The following is a 22,094-nucleotide window of genomic DNA, read 5'->3' on the forward strand; positions in this document are numbered from 1 at the left end:
TACTAGGCTTACCCATAGCCCTCTATTTTTCTAAGCTCCATGTACCTATCTAAAAGTCTCTTCAAAGACCCTATCTTATCTGCCTCCACCACCGTTGCCAGCAGCCCATTCCACACACTCAACACTCTCTGAGTAAAAAAACTTACCCCTGACATCTCAGCTGTACCTACCCCCCAGCACCTTAAATCTGTGTCCTCTTGTGGCAACCATTTCAGCCCTGGGAAAAAGCTTCTGACTATCCACACGATCAATGCCTCTCATCATCTTATACACCTCTATCAGGTCACCTCTCATCCTCCATCGCTCCAAGGAGAAAAGGCCAAGTTCACTCGACCTGTTTTCATAAGGAATGCTCCCCAATCCAGGCAACATCCTTGTAAATCTCCTCTGCACCCTTTCTATGGCTTCCATATCCTTCTTGTAGTGAGGCGACCAGAACTGAGCACAGTACTCCAAGTGGGATCTGACCAGGGTCCTATATAGCTGCAACATTACCTCCTAGCTCTTAAATTCAATTCCACAATTAATGAAGGCCAATGCACCATACACCCTCTTAACCACAGAGTCAACCTGTGCAACTGCTTTGAGCGTCAAAGTATTTAAAGAAGAATTAGATAATTTTTCTTTGAAAGGTCAGGGAATGGGCACAGAAGAGATAAAGCCACTTTTTGCAAACCAGATCATTTTTCAAGAGTAAACACAAACTACTCTGCAGATGCTGGGGTCAAAGCAACACTCACAACACGCTGGAGGAACTCAGCAGGTCGGGCAGCATCCGTGGAAACGATCAGTCAACGTTTCGGGCCGGAACCCTTCATCAGGACTGAAGAGGGAAGGGGCAGAGGCACTATAAAGAAGGTGGGGGGAGGGTGGGAAGGAGAAGGCTGGTAGGTTCCAGGTGAAAACCCACTTCAACTCTGCTTCACATTCCCATTCGGACATGGCCTCCTCTACTGCCATGATGAGGCTACACTCGGGTTGGAGGAGCAACACCTCATATACCGTCTAGGTAATCTCCAGCCCCTTGGTATGAACATTGAATTCCCCAACTTCCAGTAATTCCTTCCCCCTCCCAACTTCACTCTGCCCCCTCCCCCAGCTGCCTACTACCTCCCTCATGGTTCCATCTCCTTCTAATACCCATTGTGCTTTCCCCTATTCCTTCTTCACCTTTCCTGCCCATCACCTCCCTGCTTCCCCTCCCCCACCCCTTTATCTTTCCCCTTACTGGTTTTTCACCTGGAACCTACCAGCCTTCTCCTTCCCACCCTACCCCCCACCTTCTTTATAGGGCCTCTGCCCCTTCCCTCTACAGTCCTGACAAAGGGTTCCGGCCCAAAACATTGACTGATCGTTTCCACGGATGCTGCCCGACCTGCTGAGTTCCTCCAGTGTGTTGTGAGTGTTCATTTTTCAAGAGGATGTGTTTGCTGCCACATTATAATATTGTTCTAATTTCTGTACAATGCTATTTGATTGCCAAACGTGCCATTCCTCCTAAACATCACCTCTTATCAATGGACTTCCAAGTCAAATCATATGAAATACCACACCAGGAGCTGCAAGATAGCCTGATGAGATATGCATTGTTTTTCTTGGTTAACTGGAAGCACACAGTATATAGGGCCAGTGTGAAAATGAAATGGAAAACTAGATAGATAAACTAGAAGCTTAGATTATCCCTTGTACACTGAACAGAACTCTTTGATGGTCACAAAATCTGCATTTGGTTTCTTCAATGCTGAGAGCACCACATTAACCAAGCCCAATACACTACACTAGAAAATAGGCAGAAGAGAACAGTTGAGTCCATGAATGCTGGGGACTGGCACAAGGGCAGGTATTGCATCTCCCACAGTTACCTGAGAAAGCACCAACAAAAAGCCTAGTTGGCAGAAATGGAGGAATTATCAGCCCTCCAGAAAGTTGAAAATGGAGAGATGGGGAAGATGTATGTGATGAAGGAATCTGGTTTAAACTGGTAGAAATTATGAAGGATGACGTATCAAATGTGGAAACTAGAAGAGTGGAAGGTGAGGAACTCCATCCTTATTCTGACAGGGAAGGCGGGGTGAGAGAAGTGTGATAAAGAGGCAGCTTTGTCAAATGTGGTGGAGAGAAAGGACAACAATGAAGTCACTGGTGTGGAACATCTTGCTAGAGCATACATTACATATGGAGAAACAAATATAAACACAGGACATTCTGCAGATGTTGGAAATCTAGAGTAACACACAGAAAATCCAGGAGGAACTCAGGTCAGGCAGCATCAACAGAAGTGAATACTTTGCAGTGGAGCAGCACATCAAACACAAGAGATTCTGCAGATGCTGAAAATCCAGAACAACACACACACAAATTGCTGGGAACTCAGAAAGCCAGGCATTATCTATGGAAATAAAAAAAAACAAAGTGGAAGTTTGCAAAGGACTAATTACAGGTAGCTACATGAAAGTTGGTATAGTTGCGGTGGATATGAATGGTTTTGTGCTTATGATGAATACTGACAGCTGACCCATCTCCTAAAATATCAAAAATTAGAGTCAAATATGAACCAGGTGAACATGAGTCAGGTGGAAAATAGCTTTACAGGTAATCAAGTCAATTTAACTACCATTAAAGGAATAATCTGGATTAAAGATATTAATAAGTTTGTCTGCATAAAGATGATAAGGATACTCCAAAAAAGTAACAAGACAGACCAGTGGCTTTCTGAAGCTTTCACTGAAAACCTAAAAGTGGTAGCTGTAATCTGTTTCTCACAATGCATCAGCCCTCGGTACATATGGACAATTACGCAAATTCAACCATTACCATCAGGAAGTTTCATGCTTTAGCTTAGTACCAAAGGCAAGAGAGTACTGGGTTCAGCCCTGGCAACACAACAATTTTCAAGTAAATCACATGAACAATCAAATAGCTACAATATTCCTGGTATTCCATCTAGCCTCAAATTCAAAGTAAAAATTGAAATGCCATCAGGTCTAACTTTTGAAACTAAAATTGAAATACTCATAAATAGCAATTCCCAGGAGCATTTTTTTCAATAACTTCATAGTAAATGAGATGAGTTTTTAAACCTGTCTTGAACAATTACAAACATCACATGTAGAATTCAATACAGCAAAATTGTAAACCATACGCAAAGTATATGGATAATGACCAGCTGTATGCACAGAAATAGTAGCGTGTAAAGTAGATGATCTTCCAAATGAGAAATATCTAGTCAAAGCTAGTGCAGAGTGTGTACAACTGTGTCTAGACATTTTTCATAGTTAATTACATTTTAATTTCCAAAATGCTTGCATAGGTGCATGTGCAGTAAATAATACAACTCATTTAAAGTTTATGAAGTCCAGCGCCACCATGCTACTTTCATTCTGTCCCACACTGCACCAAGGGAATCCAGAGCTGGACGCACATCCAAAGCAGTGAACTGGTAAGTTGACTTGTCAACCTCGCCTCCATCATAATAATCAATTATATATCGTACTTCTTTTCCACAACGGTTCACAATCCAATCGTGCCGGTCAAAGGGTAGCTCATACCTAGTAGAAATTTAAAATAAATCAACTATATAAAGAATGTTTGTCATCTTGTAAAACAATATTAATGTTTTACCCATTTAAAACTGTCAGAAGCTTTGAGCTATAGTAGCCTATATACCTGCAATGACATGGAAGTGAGGTCATGAATGACATTAAACATCAAATTGATAACATTTTTCAAAACATTAACTTTACACATTTTTTTGTTAGTGCCGCTTATCTTATTTTGTGCTTTCAAATTCATGTAGCTCAGCTTATACAGCCATATGTATATGACTTATAAACATTTTCATATTAAAACTAAAATATTTGCTCCTTCTCCAAAGTACTGACTTCTGCCAACTCACCCACGATATGCCAATCCACTCAGTATTCTTTGACATACTGATCTTTGAACCAGCTAACCTCTGGGTGTCTAGCTCCTAACCTGTTCTGATCTGCTCCCCATTCATTTTGCATTCACCCAAGCAAATTTCTTTATTCTTGTGTATGCCACATATTTTACACTTGGAACCTGGATATTAAGTTAGCAGCATGGTAGTATTGTGGTTAGTACAATTACTTTATAGCATCATCGATCATCAAGCAGGGGTCAATTCATGTCGCTGTCCCATGAAGAGATTGTATGCTCCTCCCCATTACCACATGGGTTTACTCCAGGTGCTCTGGTTTCCTCCCACCTTCTACAGACATACAGTTAGAATTAATGAGTTGTGGGCACGCTATGTTGGCGCCAGAAAGGTGACAACACTGTGGATTGCTCCCAGTACAATCCCCAGACAACATTGGTCTTTGACGCAAAACAATGTTTCACTGTATTTCAATGTTTTGATGCATATTTGATAAAATAAAGTTAATCCCTCTCGGCTTAATCCCTCTTACAACTTCAAAGATTCCTCATCTGTTTTTCTAATTACCATCTAAAAATATTTCTTGCTTTGCTACATCTGTCCAGCTAGAATTACCCACATTTGGTTCTTTGGAAATGTTTCTTTAGCCATCAAGCCTTAAATCCACCAATGAAAAAATTCATTAACATTTTGATTAACTACTGAGCGTGCAAAATTAGAGGGTGAGAAAATTGCATTTGTGATTAAAAGACCACAAACAAAAAAGGAAGTCAATTTAAATAACCACCCTCCATGCCATGACATCTTTGGATGACCATCTCAAAGAATTTGGGATGCCACAGAAGAATGGCAGATAGTGCAACACTGTACAGCTCAGGACTTTCCAGAGGTCAGAGTTCAATTCCAGCGCCAGCTGTAAAGAGTTGTATGTTCTCCCCGTGAGCGCGTGGGTCCACTGTCCAAAGACATACCAGTTAGGCTCATTGGTTATCGTAAACTGCCCTGTAATTAGTCTAATGTTAAATAAGTGATTTGCTGGGCAGTGTGACTCATTGGGCCAGAAATGCCTGTTCCATGCTGTATCTCCAAATAAACAAAATAACAAAGTGCAATCGATTTCAACACCTCATATAAACATCAAATAATTGCAAAAAAGGTAACATTAGTATACTATAAATACGGGACTTTTCAATTATTTGCCCAGAAAACTGTTTTACAGATCACAAGTGCAGGGACCTTGACACCAGATTGCATCTTCTTCTAAATCCTGTTTTTTCACATTGCTCCTTTCAAAAGCCATCTTCCACCCCTCACCCACACCCCCCCCTCCACTTCAGACGAAGTCTATCCACGGAGATTTAGGAAGCAAGGGAGAAGACTGCTGGGGCTCCAAAGGTGATCTTTGCATCATCTTTAGCAATGGACAAGGTTCCGGAAGACTGCAAGTTAGTAAATGTTATTCCCAAATCCAAGAGGGGCAGTAGGGGCATGCCAAAAAACTGATGAGCCTTATGTTAGTAGTCAGGAAACTATTCAGAAAATATTCTTAGGGATAGGATGTATAATCACTTGGAAAGGCATAGATAGAGAGCCAGAAGAGTTTTGTAATGGGAACTTGTAAATGATAAATATATATTTTTTAAGGAAATTGATTAAGCTAAGGCAATGGACGCGATATGTACGGAATTCAGCAAAGCTTTTGAGAAGATCTTGCACAGTAGGCTGGCCCAGAGAATTGGGCCACATGCAGTCCAATCTGTTTGATGGAGTGGATCCAAACTTGGCATGGCTATAAGGCAGAGAGGTTTTTGTTCCTGATTTCAAATCTGTAATCACTGCCCACAAGGTCAGTGCTGGGACTATTGCTGTTTGTCAAAGATCAGCTGGAAATTTGGGAGGAGCAGTGGCAAATGGAATTTAATCCAGACAATGCATTTTGGGTCGTCTAATACTGGCCAGATGTAAATAGTAAACAGAAGGGATATTAGAAATGTTGATATAGAGGGGAACCTTTGGATGCAAGCTCATTGTTCCCTGAAGATAGCAATACAGGTGGATAAGGTAGTGGTGGTGGTACAGGGCAAGTACTCCCCATCTGAAATGCTTAGGGTCAGAAGTGTGTCAGATTCTTTTGAATTTTGGAATATATAATGAGATAGATTGGGATTGTCATCATTTCTGACTCTGAATTTGAAGTCTTGTACTTAACATTAAAAACTACAACATATAATGAAAACATAATGTGTGCAGGGTAACAAAAGCAGCACAGCAGCATCAGAATACCCGAATCAGCTGTTCAACAACGAACAACGGCAGGCTTTCAGTCTTCACCTACGATGCCATGTCTTGATTAAAAGGTTACAGTACACTATATTTGTACAGTCCGCCCTCCGCATCCGCAGGTTCAACTAACCGCGGATCGAAAATACTGTACAAGTATCCCCCACTATCTGAAAGTAGAGCGTTCCTATGAAACCTTTCGTAAGCCGAACCCAAAAAATAACCTACCAAATAACACATAAAACCTTAAATAACACTAACATGTAGTAAAAGCCGGAATGATATGCTACCAGCAGAACCAACAGTAATATCAGCAGTTTTCAAGATTCTTTCTCTCTGTGTATAAATAGTACGAATGGTGGTCGCAGGCAAGTTCAACGCACGCACAATGTCTTTATTTCATTCACCACAATCAAAACGCTTAATTACATCCAGTTTTATGCCAAGCGTAACACCCTTACGAGCTCTCTTAGGCTTTTCTGATACCTTACGACACATCTTGCTAACGAATGCACAAAATAAATCGAGAGAAAGCACTCTCGCTGCTCGGGATGCGTGCCGCCTCTCTAACAGCTTGCTGCAAAACAAATGCTGAACACTATTTTCGCTTTTCGTAACACCCTTACGAGCTCTCTTAGGCTTTTATATAAGGGACTTGAGCATCCGCAAATGTTGGTATCCGCGGGGGGTCCCGGAACCAATCCCCCGCGGATACGGAGGGCCGACTGTATTTCACTTTTTTTAAGGATTATGTAAGGTAATAAAAACAATCAGAATTGTAGACTTGTTCTAGTGTTAAGGGTTTCATCAGCAACCATTTCCACAAAATCATTGGATTTCTCTGCTTTACTTGTTCCATGATCAGCATACTGTTAAGCAGCATATATTCACCCCAATCCTGACGAATCCACGCTTTCAATACATGATCGAGAACTTTATTTTTCACTTTATGCAGTGTTTTTCTATCTGTCATTAACGTCTGTTCATTACATATGTGAGGTCACTTCTCAAAACTGTCAGTGGAGCACGAAGACTTGCCTATTGCCTGGAAACCTTCCGAGCACCCTGTGAAATTTCCCATTTGTGACGCCATATCAGCACTCAAAAATGTTCGGATTTTGGATAAGTGGTACTCAACCTGCATTTAGTTTTGAAGGGTATAGAGTTCTAGAGTTAAAACGTCGTGTTGCAGCTGTACAAAACATTAGACTACACTTGAAACACTGTGTGCAGTCCTCGTTGCCAGACTGCAACAGCACTAGGAAGCCTGCACATGGCATTCACTGTGATGTTGCCTAGAATGGAGAGCTTGAGCTACAAAGGGTGGATAGGTAGGGACTATTTTCTCTGGACTAAAGGAAACCCAAAAGTGACATTGCACAGTCTTATAAAACAATGAGGGGCATAGGCAAGGTAGGCTAATCACAATTTGTCCCCTCAGCCCTGACCCCATTACAAGAAAATTACATTAGAATAGAAAGGCAGGGAGGAGGGAGGAGAAGATGGTGACATGATGCAGCGCGCGCGGCCATTCCGAATGATATCGTATACGTGTTAACTAGGGGGCCGTGCACAATCCTGATTTGATGGAGAGAGCCGTGAGAAGCACGGAGGAACACCTGGACAAACTTCTGAAATGCCCGCTTTGCTGCTGCTGCTGCTACTGTGCGATCGAGAATCTCCAGAGGGGAAGGCCCAAATCCTCGGCTTTGCCTATTGCTGTTGCCGGGGTCAAAGTGCTCGGCAAAGATGGCGCTCAGTGCTCGGTATCGGAGAACTGGTCAGAGGCTCAGAGTTTTCGGACAGACTCGAAGTTGGACTGTGGTCAGATGCTTTCAGGATGCTGCATCGGCAAGTTTGCGGCACTGGAGGTTCACCGTCTGCGTGAGATGATGGGACTTTCGAGAGACTTTGAGACTTTTTACCGTGCCATGGTCTGTTCTTTATCAAATTACAGTATTGCTTTGCACTGTCGTAACTATATATTATAATTATGTGGTTTTTGTCAGTTTTTCAGTCAGGATGTCATGTATTTCTGTGATATCATTCTGGAGAAACATTGTATCATTTCTTAATGCATGCGTTACTAAATGACAATAAAAGAGGACTGTGTGTCCTCATAATCTAAAGGCACCTCAATTGTCATGGAGTAACGAAACTCTGTAATTCTTTCCCTACCAGTTTAACGACACTCCTTAAAAGCAGTCCCTTTGACCAATCATATGGTTGCTTTTCTCATTTCACGAGACTGGAGACAACCTTTGGTTTATCGACACTCCTGTGAAGTGTTTTGTGATATTTCTGCTATGATGGTCTGCCAGAGTTCTGCTATCTTACAAAAGCACAAATGGAAGCACTTGTCATGATACACTTTCCACATCAACTACATGTATCTTATCTACAAGGTAACTTCCTCCAATCACCAACCCCTCCCTCAAAAATCAGTTTCTCAAAAACCAAATATTCCATCAAACAAGACATAATGTCTAATCATTGAAAAATAATTTCAATAAACAGTGTGAAACATACCCCATTAAAGAACGAATTCGAGCTCTCGGTGAATATTCTTTAGCTTTCCCTCCAAAGCGAACTAGTGAAGGCCCACAGGGACATTCTCTAGAATAACAAACACAAAAATATATTAGCAGTTTTTAAAATTTGTCATCATAGACAGAATCTATTTGAAAAACTAGCCAAGCCTTTCAGATTCATAGTTAGGAAGCATTTCTACATGCAAAGTGGTCAATGCTTGGTACTCTAACAGAACGCTTCAATTCCTTATTTTAATTTTGGAGTCGGACATATTTACATTAACCAGAAGGTATAAAAGAAAAGAGGGAGTGCAAAATTAGGTCGCTGATTAAACATAGCAAAACTTCGAGGAGCTAAATAGTCTCTTCCAGTCTCAAATCCATCTCATGAATGAATTTTGTCTAAATACATTAATGACTAAAATTTCACTAATACAAAAACAAATTTGTCGAAACTTTTGTGGAATCCATTCAACTGGACAGCTACTGAGTTATAACAATTATATTCCCCAACCCCACCCTAGTTCACATCTATCCTAGAAAAGAGACAGAAAGTCCTTGTGTGACAAGGCTTTCAACATAGAAAAGAAGATATCCTAGTTGGTAATTTGTTTTTGCACACCCTGCCTAAATAATATTAGCAAATTGGTGGCCACAAAGAAATCTACGCTTTGTGCATTTTCTTCGGGTGCTCTGGTTTCCTCCCACAGTCCAAAGATGTACTGGTTAGTGGGTTAATCATCATTATAAATTGTCCCGTGATTAGGCTAGGGTGTTGCTGGGTAGTGAGGCATGAAAGGCCAGAAGCTCAACAAATTGATAAAAATCTTTCTCACATCCTTACATTGTCGCATCAATGAAAAACAGAAGTCTTACTACGCACAACTGTGTTCAGAAACAAGATGTCTTCTGAGAAGATTAGTGGGCATTTAACCTTCAATAAACCGAAGTTTGATCACTTGAAGGTCAACTCCACTCGAGAAATAAAATAATCCAAATTAAGACAGCATTCACTGTGCCATTCCATTCCACGTGTACTTTTAATAGTTGAACTAACTTGGCATGGAGTGCTTCCCACTTGAGTATTTCATTCCAGGCCTGTTCATTATTCTGATTATGGATCTTGATGATATTTGTCATATCACTGGCTGTAATGTCTTCATTACGCCAACGCCACCTGTAAAACAATTGGGAAATGAAGTACAACCCTGAAATGCAGCACTGTCAGTTTTGTCAATTTTTAACATAATTTTCTTAAAATCAGTCATGCAGCAAGTAACGGACCTCTTGGCTAACCCTGCCCATGCTACCCATTAACTACCTATCTATACCAATTCTATTTACCAGTACTCAGACCAGTCTTCTATACCCTAGCAATTCATGGGAATATCTAGATCATTTTTCTGAGTCTCAACCTCTATAACTCAGACACCAAACTTCTATAACACAGATGCTAAACTTTGTCTTTTTAATTTATTGCGGAGACTTCTGTAATCCTCCTGTACTCTTTCCCTTTATCCTCACATTTCCAAACTGTTGAACTGACTATTCAGTTTAAAGATGCACTTTAACCCATCCCATTGACAGTTGCACAGGACTGCACAGCCTACTCCTGTTCCTTTTGGGTTGGGGTTTCTTGTGTGAAGGCAATTAAATAAAGTAAAACCAGGAAGCTTTGTCTTTTTGTGTATATTAAACTTGAACAAAAGTAGATCTGAATTCTAACCAGACTACTGAAATTAAAATCTTCAACCAAAGTGCACCATGGTGGGTCAGTGTCAATCCTACTCTTTGAACACTTTTCTTATGGGGCTCCACAGAGAAATAAAGGCAGTTTTAAAAGTACACGATATTTGTGAATAGAAATCAGAGAGCATCTACATACCCCTTCCTAAGCATTGCATTCCAAAACATCTGTTCAGAAGGATATACCCAACGCTTATCTGAATTAGATCGAGGAATGGAAGACTCCTCTCTGACGACTGAGAGGGGGAATGGCTGATCTGATGCAGGCTGCTGGTTAGGCGGTGGCATCTACAAAGCAAAAGTGTTAAGTTTCTCATAGCATTTAAAACATTCTTGATACTAATCAATATTTGAACAAAAGTAAATACAGCTACTTCACAAAAAAAAATCAGATTCCACTTACAATCTTAACAAGAAAAAAATCTAAATTCACTATTGATACTCATTACATTAATGCTATCTTCATTTGTAATTTAGTTTTCCTCAGACATATACAGGCTCATCTTCTCTAAAGATTAATCAAGAGTAAATCAAATGATCAGTCTTGTGGGGTAAGCATTAGCATGGCAGTTAGCATAACATCATTGCAGCAACCCAGATTCAATTCTGCCACTGCCTGTAAGAAGTAGGACTGTCTGGGTTTCCTCCAAATGCTCTGTCTTCCTCCCACATTCCAAAGAGCTATAGGTTGGTTACACGTGAAATGGTCACATGGTAGCAATTGGGCAGCACAGGCTCACTGCCTGGAAGAGCCTGTAACCACGCTATCTCTAATGAAGGAGGAGAGAAGAAACAGCACGCTGTGCGTGCGCAGCCCTCCAGTGAAAATGATATTGTATCTGTTAAATAGGGGCCGTGGACAATTTCTGATTTGATGGAGATGGGCGTGAAAGCACAGAGGAACACCTGGAAAAATTTCTGAAGCGCTCGTTCAATGCTGTCGTTACTGTGTGGTCACGAATCTTTCGGAGGGTAGGCCTCAAATTCCCCGGCTTTGCCTGCTGTTGGCGACCGAGATGGAGGTCAAATCGCTCGTATAGAGATGGCGCTCAGTACTCGGTGTCAGAGAGCTGATCAGAGCTCGAAGTTTTCGGATGACTCAAGAGTCGGACCCGTGGTCAGGTATTGCAGGGAGAGTTTTTCTTCCTTCTCCCGTCTGCGTGAGATGTGGGACATTTGAGAGACTTTGAACCTTTAATGTGCTCATGGACTTCTTCATCAAGTTATGGTATTGTTGAACTGTTGTAACTATATGTTATAATTATGTGGTTTTGTTAGGTTTTTTTTCAGTCTTGGTCTGTCCTGTGTTTTGTGATATCACACCGGAGGAAATATTGTATCATTTCTTAATGCATGCATTACTAAATGACAATAAAAGAGGACTGCATGTCTTCATAATCTAATAAATAAAATAAATATATAATTTGACAGACTGATTGGTGATCAAGAGGCAGGAAAAGAGGTGCTGCATGGTCAGATGGACAATGGCAAAATGTAGCCTGATTGGTATGTGGAGGTTAGGCTAGATAAGTGTTTTAGTTCTTCTTTCTGGTTAAGATGGTTTTAAACTAAAATCTTAATTGTTGAAATTGTCATCTATCAAATAATATAATGAAAGCAATCATTCGGAAAATGCTTGCCATCTCTGGCACGTACTCAATGGAGTTCAAAAAGATTGGGGACGGCCAGAGATTCTGAAGACCAGGTTTTGATTGTGCAGCCAAACAGATTCCATTAACAAATAGGGCAGAACCAAGGTAAATTTTGATGGAAACATTACAATCTAACAAGGTATTCATTGAATCCTTTTTACAAAAGAATTTAAAGCCAACCTGAGAGCTTTTGTCTAAATGCTAAACTACAGTGGAAAACTTAGTAAGGATAACTGCACAACAAATTGACCGAATTACGATTTCAGGGAATAATATTTGATAGATTAAAATGAACCCATTGTTCTTACCATATTACTGGGATCAATTTGGTCTGTTTCTGTTCTCTCATCCCTTCTCATGGGGCACTCAACGTACTCATATGCTCTGTTTTGATGTGATGGCACTGGGTCTGGGGAAGATATCTTTTCTTCTGAAGTGGCTGCTGCAGTTGCCTGATGCATTGGACAACCTGATTTGATGCATAATGGCAAAAAAATTATATAAATGAAACAATGCAATTAAAGATATCAATGCAATTTTATTATAATGACCTCAAAATTCTTCTGTTGCTTTTTTAGAGTACAACGCTAACATCTTTTGTTCAGTTAAAAGTCATGACAGCTGTGGCAACAAGAACATTAAGTATTAAGCATTCACACCGTAACCTGAGGCTAAGGTGTGCAAAGTACTTGTTCATGTTGAAGACAAATGGTCACATGTAGAATATTCACTCTTTCAAACCTGCCAAGTTATATCACTCAAACTGGATGATCTCTTTCTTAAGACTATACACAAAAGCAAAGATACATCTTACATACAGTGGAGTGCACAGAAGATGCTGGGGGAGCTCTGCAGGCCAGGCAGCATGTATGGAAAAAGAGTACAGTTGACGTTTTGGGCTAAGACCTTTCAGCAGGACTGGAGAAAAAAAGACGAATAGTAGATTTAAAAGGTGGGGGAGGGGAGGGAGAAACACAAGGTGATAGGTGAAACCGGGAGGGGGAGGGCTGAAGTAAAGAGCTGGGAAGTTGATTGGTAAAAGAGATACAGGGTTGGAGGAGGAGAGGGTGGAATTATTGGAATGTTCGAGAAATCAATGTTCATGGTGGCTGCTCGGGCAGAATATAAGGTGTTGTTCCTCCAACCTGAGTGTGGTCTCATCGCAACTGTAGAGGAGGCCATGGATTGACATATCAGAATGGGAATGGGAAGTGGAATTAAAACAGGTGGCCACTGGGAGATCCTGCTTCTTCTGGCGGATGGAGCATAGATGTGACATACAATGGGAATACCTTATATTCCTCTGGGTAGCCTCCAACCTGATGGCATGAACATTGACTTCTCTAACTTCCAGTAATTCCCCCCACTCTCCTTCACCATTCCCCAACCCTCCTCTCCCTCTCACCTTATCTCCTTGCCTACCCATCGCCTCCCTGTCAGGCTCCTCCTCCCCTTTCTTTCTTCCATGGCCTTCTGTCCTCTCCTGTCAGATTCCTCCTTCTCCAGCCCTATTATCTCTCACCAATCAACTGCCCAGTTCCTTAGTTCACCCCTTCCTCCTCCAATCTATCACCTTGTGTTTCTCCCTCCCCTACCCCCACCTTTTAAATCTACTCACCTTTTTTCCTCTAGTCCTGCTGTAGGGTCTCAGACCAAAACTCAGCTGTACTCTTTTCCATAGATGCTACCTGGCCTGCTGAGTTCCTTCAGTATTTTGTGTGTGTTGCTTGGATTTCCAGCATCTGTAGTTTGTCTCGTTTGTGATTAAATATGGTGGATTCTGGATAATTGGGCCATCATTTATTCAGGGCAGCCGAATATTTGGGACAACTCTTTAAGAACAAAAATTAATTGAAAAAATAACAGGATTTCCTTCATTTATTTGGGACACCAAGCTGCTTAATTGTCGTAGGAGACTGTTGCCGAACAGTTTCTAACTAGCATCAGTCGTGCGCACTTTTGTGGCTGTTAAGACTGCGGTTTCAAACACTCAAGCTTCGAGATGCCAGAAATGGGCAGGAGTGAAAATGAAACCACTACTTCAGCAAGTTAGGAAATATGAAGAATTTGAAGGTATCAACAATTCATCTTGAATGTTACAATGAAATTGAAGATTTGGAGGTTGCGACAGTTTCTGACTACTGAAAGTCATGCATACTTGTGTGGTCGTTACACCCTACAGCATGCTAAGAACAAACAGTTTTCAAATGGCATCAGTTGTGTTTGCTTGTGTTATGTCATTCATTGGGGCCGACCAATGCCAAATTAAAAAAGGAGTAACTTTTGACACTACTTCATGCAAGAAGGGAATGAAGACAGTCCATTATCTGCACTAGGTGTCTGCGCTGATTTTGTTCACTTACAGTCAATAAAAAGAACACAGTAGTGTACACTGTACGAATTCCTCTATCAATAACTATTGGGAACTAATAAATGGGGGAGATCTTAAATGTAAACAGTTAGTCCTGACGAAGGGTCTCGGCCTGAAACGTCGACTGCGCCTCTTCCTATAGATGCTGCTTGGCCTGCTGCGTTCACCAGCAACTTTGATGTGTGTTGCTTGAGATCTTAAATGCATTTTTTGCATCTGTATTTACAGACGGAGATGGACACAGTGTCTACAGAAGTAAGGCAAAACAATGTCAATTTCACTGACTCCATGCAAATTACAGAGGAGGAGGTGTTTGCTGTCTTGAGGCATATTAGGATGGATACATCCCTAGGTTTTCCCTCGGACCTTACAGGAAGCAAGTGTAGAAATTGCTAGGGCCCTAGCGAAGATGCTTAATTCATCCTTAGCGACAGGTGAGGCGCTGGACGATTGGAGGATAGCCAATGTTCTTCCACTGTTTAAGAAAGGCTAAAAGTAAACCAGGAAATGATTGGCCAGTGAGCCTGACATCAGTAGTGGGAAAGCTGTTGGAAGGTATTCTCAGGGACCAGATATATGAGTATTTGAATAGACATGGACTGATTAGGGATAGTCAGCACAACTTTGTGCATGGTAAATCGTATTAACTAATCTTATAGAGTTTTTTTCAGGAAGTTACCAGGAAAGTTGATGAAGGCAAGGCAGTGGGTGTTGTCTACATTGACTTCAGTAAGGCATTTAACAAGGTCCCACGTGGGAGGCTGGTCAAGAAGGTTCAGTCACTTCTCATTCAAGATAAGGTATTAAATTGGATTAGATGTTTGCTTTGTGGGAGAAGCCAGAGAGTAGTAGTAGATGTTTGCCTCTCTGACTGGAGGTCTGTGACTAGTGCAGTGCCGCAGGGATTGGTGATGGGTTCATTGTTGTTTGAAATCTATATCAACGATCTAGATGAAAATGTGGTTAACTGGATCAGCAAATTTGCAGATGACGCCATGGTTGGAGGTGTAGTTGACACAGAGAAGACTATCATGGCTTGTAGCGGGATCTGGACCAGCCGGAAAAATGGCAGATAATGCAGTCAAGTTTGAGATGTGGAATTTTGGTAGGACCAACCAGTATAGGTCTTACACAATGAACAGTAGGGCACTGAAAAGTGCAGTAAAACAAAGGGTTTTGGGAATACAGGTCCATAATTCATTGAATGTGATGTTACAGGTTGAAAGGGTCATAAAGTATTGAGTGAGGAGATGGGTTTTTTTGTTGAAGTTCTAAAATTTGAGGCCTAATATGGAGTACTATATGCAATTTTGGTCATATACCTATTGGAAAGATGTAAATAAGGTTGAACAAGTACAGAGAAGATTTACAAGGATGGTGCCGGGTGGAGGACTTGAGTTATATGGAAAGATTGAATAGGTTAGGACTTTATTCCTTGGAGCATAGAAGATTGAGAGGAGATTTGATAGAGGTATTCAAAATTATGACGGGCACAGATAGGGTAAACAGAAGCAAGCTTTTTCCACTGAGCTTAGGTAGGACATGGGTTAAGGGTGAAAGGTGAAAAGTTTAAGGGAGACATGAGGGGAAACTTCTTCAGAGAGTCTTGACAACGTGGAATGATCTGCCAGCACAAGTGGTGTATGCGAGATTGATTTCAATGTTGTATAGGTACATGCTTGGAGGGGTATATAGAGGGCCATGGTGCTGGAGCAGGTCAACGGGATTAGGCATCTTACATGGCTCTGCATAGACTAGAGAGACCAAAGGGTCTGTTTCTGTGCTGTTCTTTTCTATGACGCAAACTAATACACAGCTTTATTCAGTAGTACTGTAGTACAGTGGTCCCCAACCACCAGGTCGCAAGGAAACGATATGATTCAGCTGCACCTTTCCTCATTCCCTGTCACGATCACGATTGACTAACAACCCCCCCCCCCCCGCTGTCAGCCGGTCCGCGGTGCAAAAAAGGTTGGGGACCCCTGCTGTAGTACTATTGACAGTGTTCTCATTTGTTCTGTATTTCATTTAAATACAAAATTTGTGACTGAGTTAAACAGTAATTTGGCTTTTTAAACTACTTCCATGAAACTTTGGCCAATTGGGGCAACCACTTAATTGAGTCAAAATCTACAGGTCCTGATGTGTCCCGATTAACCAGAATCCACTGTACTTAATAAGATCTAGTCTTTAAAATAGTTTAAAGCAAAACACTAATTTCCATAGAAGAAAGTTACTAGTTAATTTCACGTCAAACACCTGAATTCAATCTATGATATTAAAATGTTTACCTTCCTTCTTGGCGTGATGCATTGGGCATTCTGACAACGTGGACTTTGCCTGTGGTGTAGCTGAAGCTGCTTGCACGTTGTTAGATGGTGCTGAAGTGGATGCTCCCATACTTTTGAGTCAGCAAAGGTCTTCCATAAAAAAAGTGAAGAAAAAACAAATATTCTTATTATTTGCCTGGATGTATTGTGAATGTTTCAAGCATCTGAATGCCATCATTTGATGAATACTGCAGATGCATTTAATATAAAACCATTTACCATCTGATTGCATTCCGCTATGCTACAACTGAGAGGAAATCAACATAACTAGCAGTGCACGGACAGATTATGCTACCGATAGTGTAATCTGGTGCAAAAGTAAATTGCTGAAGGAACTCAGTGAATCAAGCAGTATCTGTGCAGGCAAAAAGACAGTCAATGTTTCAGGTCATGACCATGCATCCGGTCTTAGTGTACGAGAGAGTGAGAGGCAGGACTAGTGAAACAGGGGCTGGCAGGTGAAAGGAGAACAAGGTGAGGAATTGATGGGCAGCTGGAGCCACATGGGGGAGAGGAGAGCAGAAGCTGAAATCTGACATGTAACAATGGTAATAAATGGAACTAGATACAGGAGGGATCTGTGTAAAACCAGTTGGGGAAAGGGATAGGAGACCAGTAGGTTGTGTATATGGGTAAATACCAGATAAAAACAGGTAGGGAAGGGATGGAAATTCAATAATGGGGAGCTGGATTTTGGTAAAAGGGAGGCAAGGGAAAAAAGCAAGAACTTGGATGAATAAGAAGAAAGGCACACAGAGGCCTGAGAATAGAAAATTCATTTTCCTACCATTTGGTTGCAGCCTACCCAAACAGAATATTAAGAATAGTTTTTCCAGTATGCACTTGGCCCCGTTGTGGCAGTGGAAATGGCATGCAACCAGACACTGAAGATGGCCAGTACGGGCAGAACTCAGGTGCGCTGTAAAACGGTTGCCTCGTCTATTGGCCTTGCCAATGTAGAGGCCACATCAAGAGCACCGAATACAATAGATGAGATTAGAGGAGATGCATGTTAACCTGTACTTGACCTGGAAGAGTCCCTGGATGGCGGTGAGGGATAACGTAAACCACGGAGTCACAGAGGGTCTTCCCTGTCAAAGCAGAAAAGAGTGGGGAGGGGAAAATGTGACTGGTGGTGAGATCCCAATCCTGCTGGCAGAGGATAAAGGATCATTGGATGCATTTCAGATCAATTTTCTTCATTGAGCAAGCTGTTACACAAAATATTTTAAACTTAACAAGTCAGTATCAGTTCCTTTTTTTCTTAGGAATATTCCATATCAATTGATTTGCATTCACCTAGTCATAGAGGCCCAGCTTGGGTTTCATCAGAACCACCTCACTCCAGACCACATCATAATATTCAGAATCAGATTCAGGAACAGAACAGATTTAGATTTATTATCACTGAACTGTATGACGTGAAATTTGTTGTTCTGTAGCAACAGTACAACCCAAGACATAAAACTACAAAAAAAAATTGCAAAAGAATAACAACATAGTGTCCAAACATGGACTAAACAGCTGAATTCTAAAGGTGACACCAAGGCAGAATTTGACCAATGTACTATCGTGATGTCTTGGGAAAGCTTGAAGTCAGTGGACATCAAAATCCTCCAGTGGCTGAAATCACAAAGGAAGACGAGACTGTACAAGCTGGTATCTGAATCAACAAATATGCTGGAGGTACACAGCAGGTTGAAGACCATCCATGGAGTGAAAGGAATTGTCAGCATTTCAAGTCAAAACCCTGCATTACTCATGTTGCAGGAATTCAACCTGAGATGCTGGCAAAATATTTCCTCAACATCCTCCCCAAGCCCCACAAGGCTGTTTGGGTCCCTTATCTAAGAAAGAATGTGATGCGACATTTCACTTGCCAGTCCGTTGGGGTCATCTGTTGGACCTGGTGCTCCCTGTGTGGCTTCTTGTACATTGGTGAGAGCCGACGTAGATTGGGAGACCGCTTCGCTGAGCACCTACACTCCATCCGCCAGAAAATCAGGGTCTCCCAGCGGCCACCCATTTTAATTCCACTCCACATGCCCATTCCGACATGTCCATCCAAGGCCTCCTCTACTGTCACGATGAGGATTCGCTCAGGTTGGAGGAACAACATCTTATATTCCATCTGGGTAGCCTTCAACCTGATGGCATGAACATCGACTGCTCGAACTTCTGGTGTTGCCCCCCACCATTCCCCATCCCCTTTCTCACCTCATCTCCTTGCCTGCCCATCACCTCCCTCTGGTGATCCTCCCCCCTCTTCTTTCTTCCATAACCTTCTGTCCTCTACTATTAGTTCCCTCCTTCTCCAGCCCTGTATCTCTTTCACCAATCAACTTCCAGCTCTTTCCTTCACCCCTCCCAGTTTCACGTTTCACCTCATGTTTCTTCCTTCCCCCCCACCTTCTAACTCTGACTTCTCATCTGTCTTTTCTCCAGTCCTGAAGGGTCTCAGCCAGAAACATCGACTGTACTCTTTTCCATAGATGCTGCCTGGCCTGCTGAGTTCCTCCAGCATTTTGCGTGTGTTGCTGGCATTAGAGAGGGTTCATTGGGGTTTCAGGAGAATGATTTCAGGAATGAAGGGTTAATGTATGAGTGTTTGACGACTCTGAGCCCGTACTTGCTGTTGTTTAGAAGAATGGGGGAGGAGATTTCACTGAAACCTATCGAACATTAAAAGGCCTAAACAGAGGGCATGTGAAGTGAATGTTTCTTATACTGGGCGACTCTAGGACGACAGGGCACAGCCTCATTATAGAGGGAACAGAGATGAGGATTTTTTTTTATCCAGAGGGTGGTGAATCTGTGGTTAACTGCCACGGACAGCTGTGGCGGCCAAGTCATTGGGTATAATTAAAGCAGTGTCTGATAGGCTCCTCGTTAGTCATGGTTACGGGAAGAAGGCAGGAGAACGAGGTTGAGAGGGATGATAGATCAGCCATAATGCGATGGCGAAGCAGATTCAATGGGCCGAGTGGCCTAATTCTGCTTGTGATGAACCTTCTCCAGCCCTAACTCCTGTTTCAGAAACTCCGTCCCCCTCACATCAATTAACCGGCCCCTGACTCCGGACACCATTCCTCCCTCCGCCGGATCCCTACCCGCCTCTCACCTCCACACACTCGGCGCCGCCACTGACTGTCTTCAAGGTGAACGCAGGCGCCGCTCCCACAACACCCCGCGCCCGCTGCACCAATAGATCGCTTTCCAGGCTGCGTCACTTCCGCCTATTGTTCCTGGTCGCTCCTCGCTCCGAGTTCAAGTGTTGTTCAATCCGCAGTTTCCGAGTTGGAGTCGCTAGGTTCTCAATTGACATCTGGCAAATACGACAGTGAGTTGCACAGCTCCCGCATGCCTTTAAAAAGCTGGTGGCGAGCCGTACTCTCAGCTCCTGTAGTAAAGCACATCTAATATCCTTCTTCTTATGCTATGTCCTGCAGTCCCTGATAAGCTTTCTTCACATTTCCTTGGACTGCGAGTTACTTAAATAATTTTGCTCACAACCAGCAATGAAGTTGCACTGTGCAGTAGGAAATATAATTATACAGAACCACTGAGACATATAAGGAAGATCATAGACCCAATACAACTCAACACAGTATTCCGCAAGAGCAAACATATCTGGAAAAGGAAACACAAGGAATTCTGCAGATGCTGGAAATTCAAGCAACACAAATCAAAGTAAACGCAGCAGGCCAGGCAGCATCTCTAGGAAGAGGTACAGTCGACGTTTCGGGCCGAGGCCAGTCCTTGTGCAGGATTCCCTAAAGGATAATTTGCAGGCCGAGTCTGTGGTGAGGATAGCAAATGTAATGTCATCATTCATTTCAAGAAGACTAGAATATAAAAACAAGGACGTAATGTTGAAACTTTATAAAGCACTGCTGAGACCTCACGGAGTATTTTGAACAGGTTTAGGCCTCTTTTTTTAGAAAGAATGTGCGGAAACTGCAGCGGGTTCAAAGGAGGTTCGCAAAAATGATTCCAGGATTGAATGGTTTGTTGTATGAAGAGCTTTAAGATGCTGGAAAAGATTTGTAGCTCGTGTTAAGGATGTTGTTGTTGAGTGGCTCGCCGAGCTGGCTTGTTAGCTTGCAGACGTTTCCTTACCCAGCTAGGCAACATCATCTGTACATCTTCAAATGAAATGTTGATCTTCTTCTTCTTCTTCTATTTCTGGCTGTTTAGACGCATCTAGGCGTATTACAGCCCTTCGCAGGATGTATAATTAATTATAGAACTTCAAGGAACTCAAATTCTCGAATACAACCTAGTCTCACGTATAAACTGAATAACAGACTCTTCAATCAGATGTTGATTCTCTTGATGGCCAAACAAAAATTTAATAGAAAACCAAAATAAATTTAAGCCAGATAGCCTCTTGAACAACATGCTTCTTTCAATTTTGTATCGATTACAGCTCAGCAAAACATGCTGGACTGTCTCTGGACTACCACAGTCACATAATCCAGTGGGATGTTTTCCTATTATCTTTAAATAATAATTTAGTAGCCCACGATGCCCCAACCTAAGTCTTGTAAATTTCACCATATCTCTATGACTTAAAAGGTAACAGTCTGAGACCTTTTTAACTAGTGGGTGACTAGAAAAATAATGCCTGCCCTTTAATTCAATTTTCCAATCCTCCTGCCTCTTCTTCTCTATACCTTTTTTAATCCTACTTCTCAATTCTGCTCTGCCTAGGGGAACTCTAATTTCTACTTGCCTGCTCTGTAAGGAAGACTTTGCAATGCCATCCACAATTTCATTTCCCTCCACCCCAGCATGCCCTGGTATCCATGAAAATCTATCTTCCCTACTCTAAACAACACTAAGAGAATCTCAATAACATGTTGGTGATCTACTTCGCTCGTCTATTATGTGTTCAGTGATGAGTCCGTTTGTGTGTGTGTGGGGAGGGGGTAGTATGTGTGCCGTTCGTTAAGAACCAATCGTGGATTGCATAATCGGTAACCAACAGAAATGGCGCGCGCCCTTCGACAAATCTAGTCCGTGCCAAGCCAAGCTCATCGAGCTCCACCAGGACCATAGCCCTCCATATTCCTACCATCCATATGCCAAACCTCCTTTCCAGATATTTTTAATCTCTCCCCCACCCGCTGTAGAATGTCCTCCTGATTCAAATTATCCACCATTGTCCCTGCATCAAAAAAGACCAAGGTAGCATGTCTGAACGACTGGCGTCCTGTCGCACTCACCTCAATAATAAGCAGATGCTTTGAGAGGCTGGTCAAGGACTACATCTGCAGCTTGCTG

At 42.1% G+C, this 22,094-nt stretch overlaps 1 protein-coding gene across 2 annotated transcripts; it reads right to left on the minus strand.

Moving 5' to 3' along the window:
* Nucleotides 1-1,362: 1,362 nt before the first annotated feature.
* LOC134354994 (holocytochrome c-type synthase) lies at nt 1,363-20,022 on the minus strand. 2 transcript variants are annotated; one of them, XM_063064597.1, is made up of 7 exons: nt 19,930-20,022; nt 16,770-16,898; nt 12,416-12,576; nt 10,595-10,743; nt 9,767-9,886; nt 8,708-8,794; nt 1,363-3,548 (listed from the first exon to the last, which is right to left on the minus strand). In XM_063064597.1, exons 2-7 carry the CDS (start codon nt 16,876-16,878, stop codon nt 3,347-3,349), a joined length of 828 nt encoding a protein of 275 aa, XP_062920667.1. In that variant the 5' UTR covers nt 16,879-16,898; nt 19,930-20,022; the 3' UTR covers nt 1,363-3,346. The 2 variants fall into 2 exon arrangements, with proteins under 2 accessions (XP_062920667.1, XP_062920668.1); XM_063064598.1 differs by lacking the exon at nt 19,930-20,022 and adding an exon at nt 18,689-18,946.
* Nucleotides 20,023-22,094: the final 2,072 nt, after the last annotated feature.

The sequence above is a fragment of the Mobula hypostoma genome, chromosome 12 (genome assembly GCF_963921235.1).
Source record: "Mobula hypostoma chromosome 12, sMobHyp1.1, whole genome shotgun sequence".
Classification (NCBI taxonomy): Eukaryota; Metazoa; Chordata; class Chondrichthyes; order Myliobatiformes; family Myliobatidae; genus Mobula; species Mobula hypostoma.

Excerpts from the sequence above, each read along its gene's own strand:
- LOC134354994 (XM_063064597.1), bottom strand. The coding sequence starts at position 16,878 with ATGGGAGCATCCACTTCAGCACCATCTAACAACGTGCAAGCAGCTTCA. Across the intron at positions 12,577-16,769 it reads GCATCACGCCAAGAAGGAAG|GTTGTCCAATGCATCAGGCA; the intron begins GTAAACATTTTA and ends GCATCAAATCAG. Across the intron at positions 8,795-9,766 it reads TGGGAAGCACTCCATGCCAA|AGAATGTCCCTGTGGGCCTT; the intron begins GTTAGTTCAACT and ends TTGTTATTCTAG.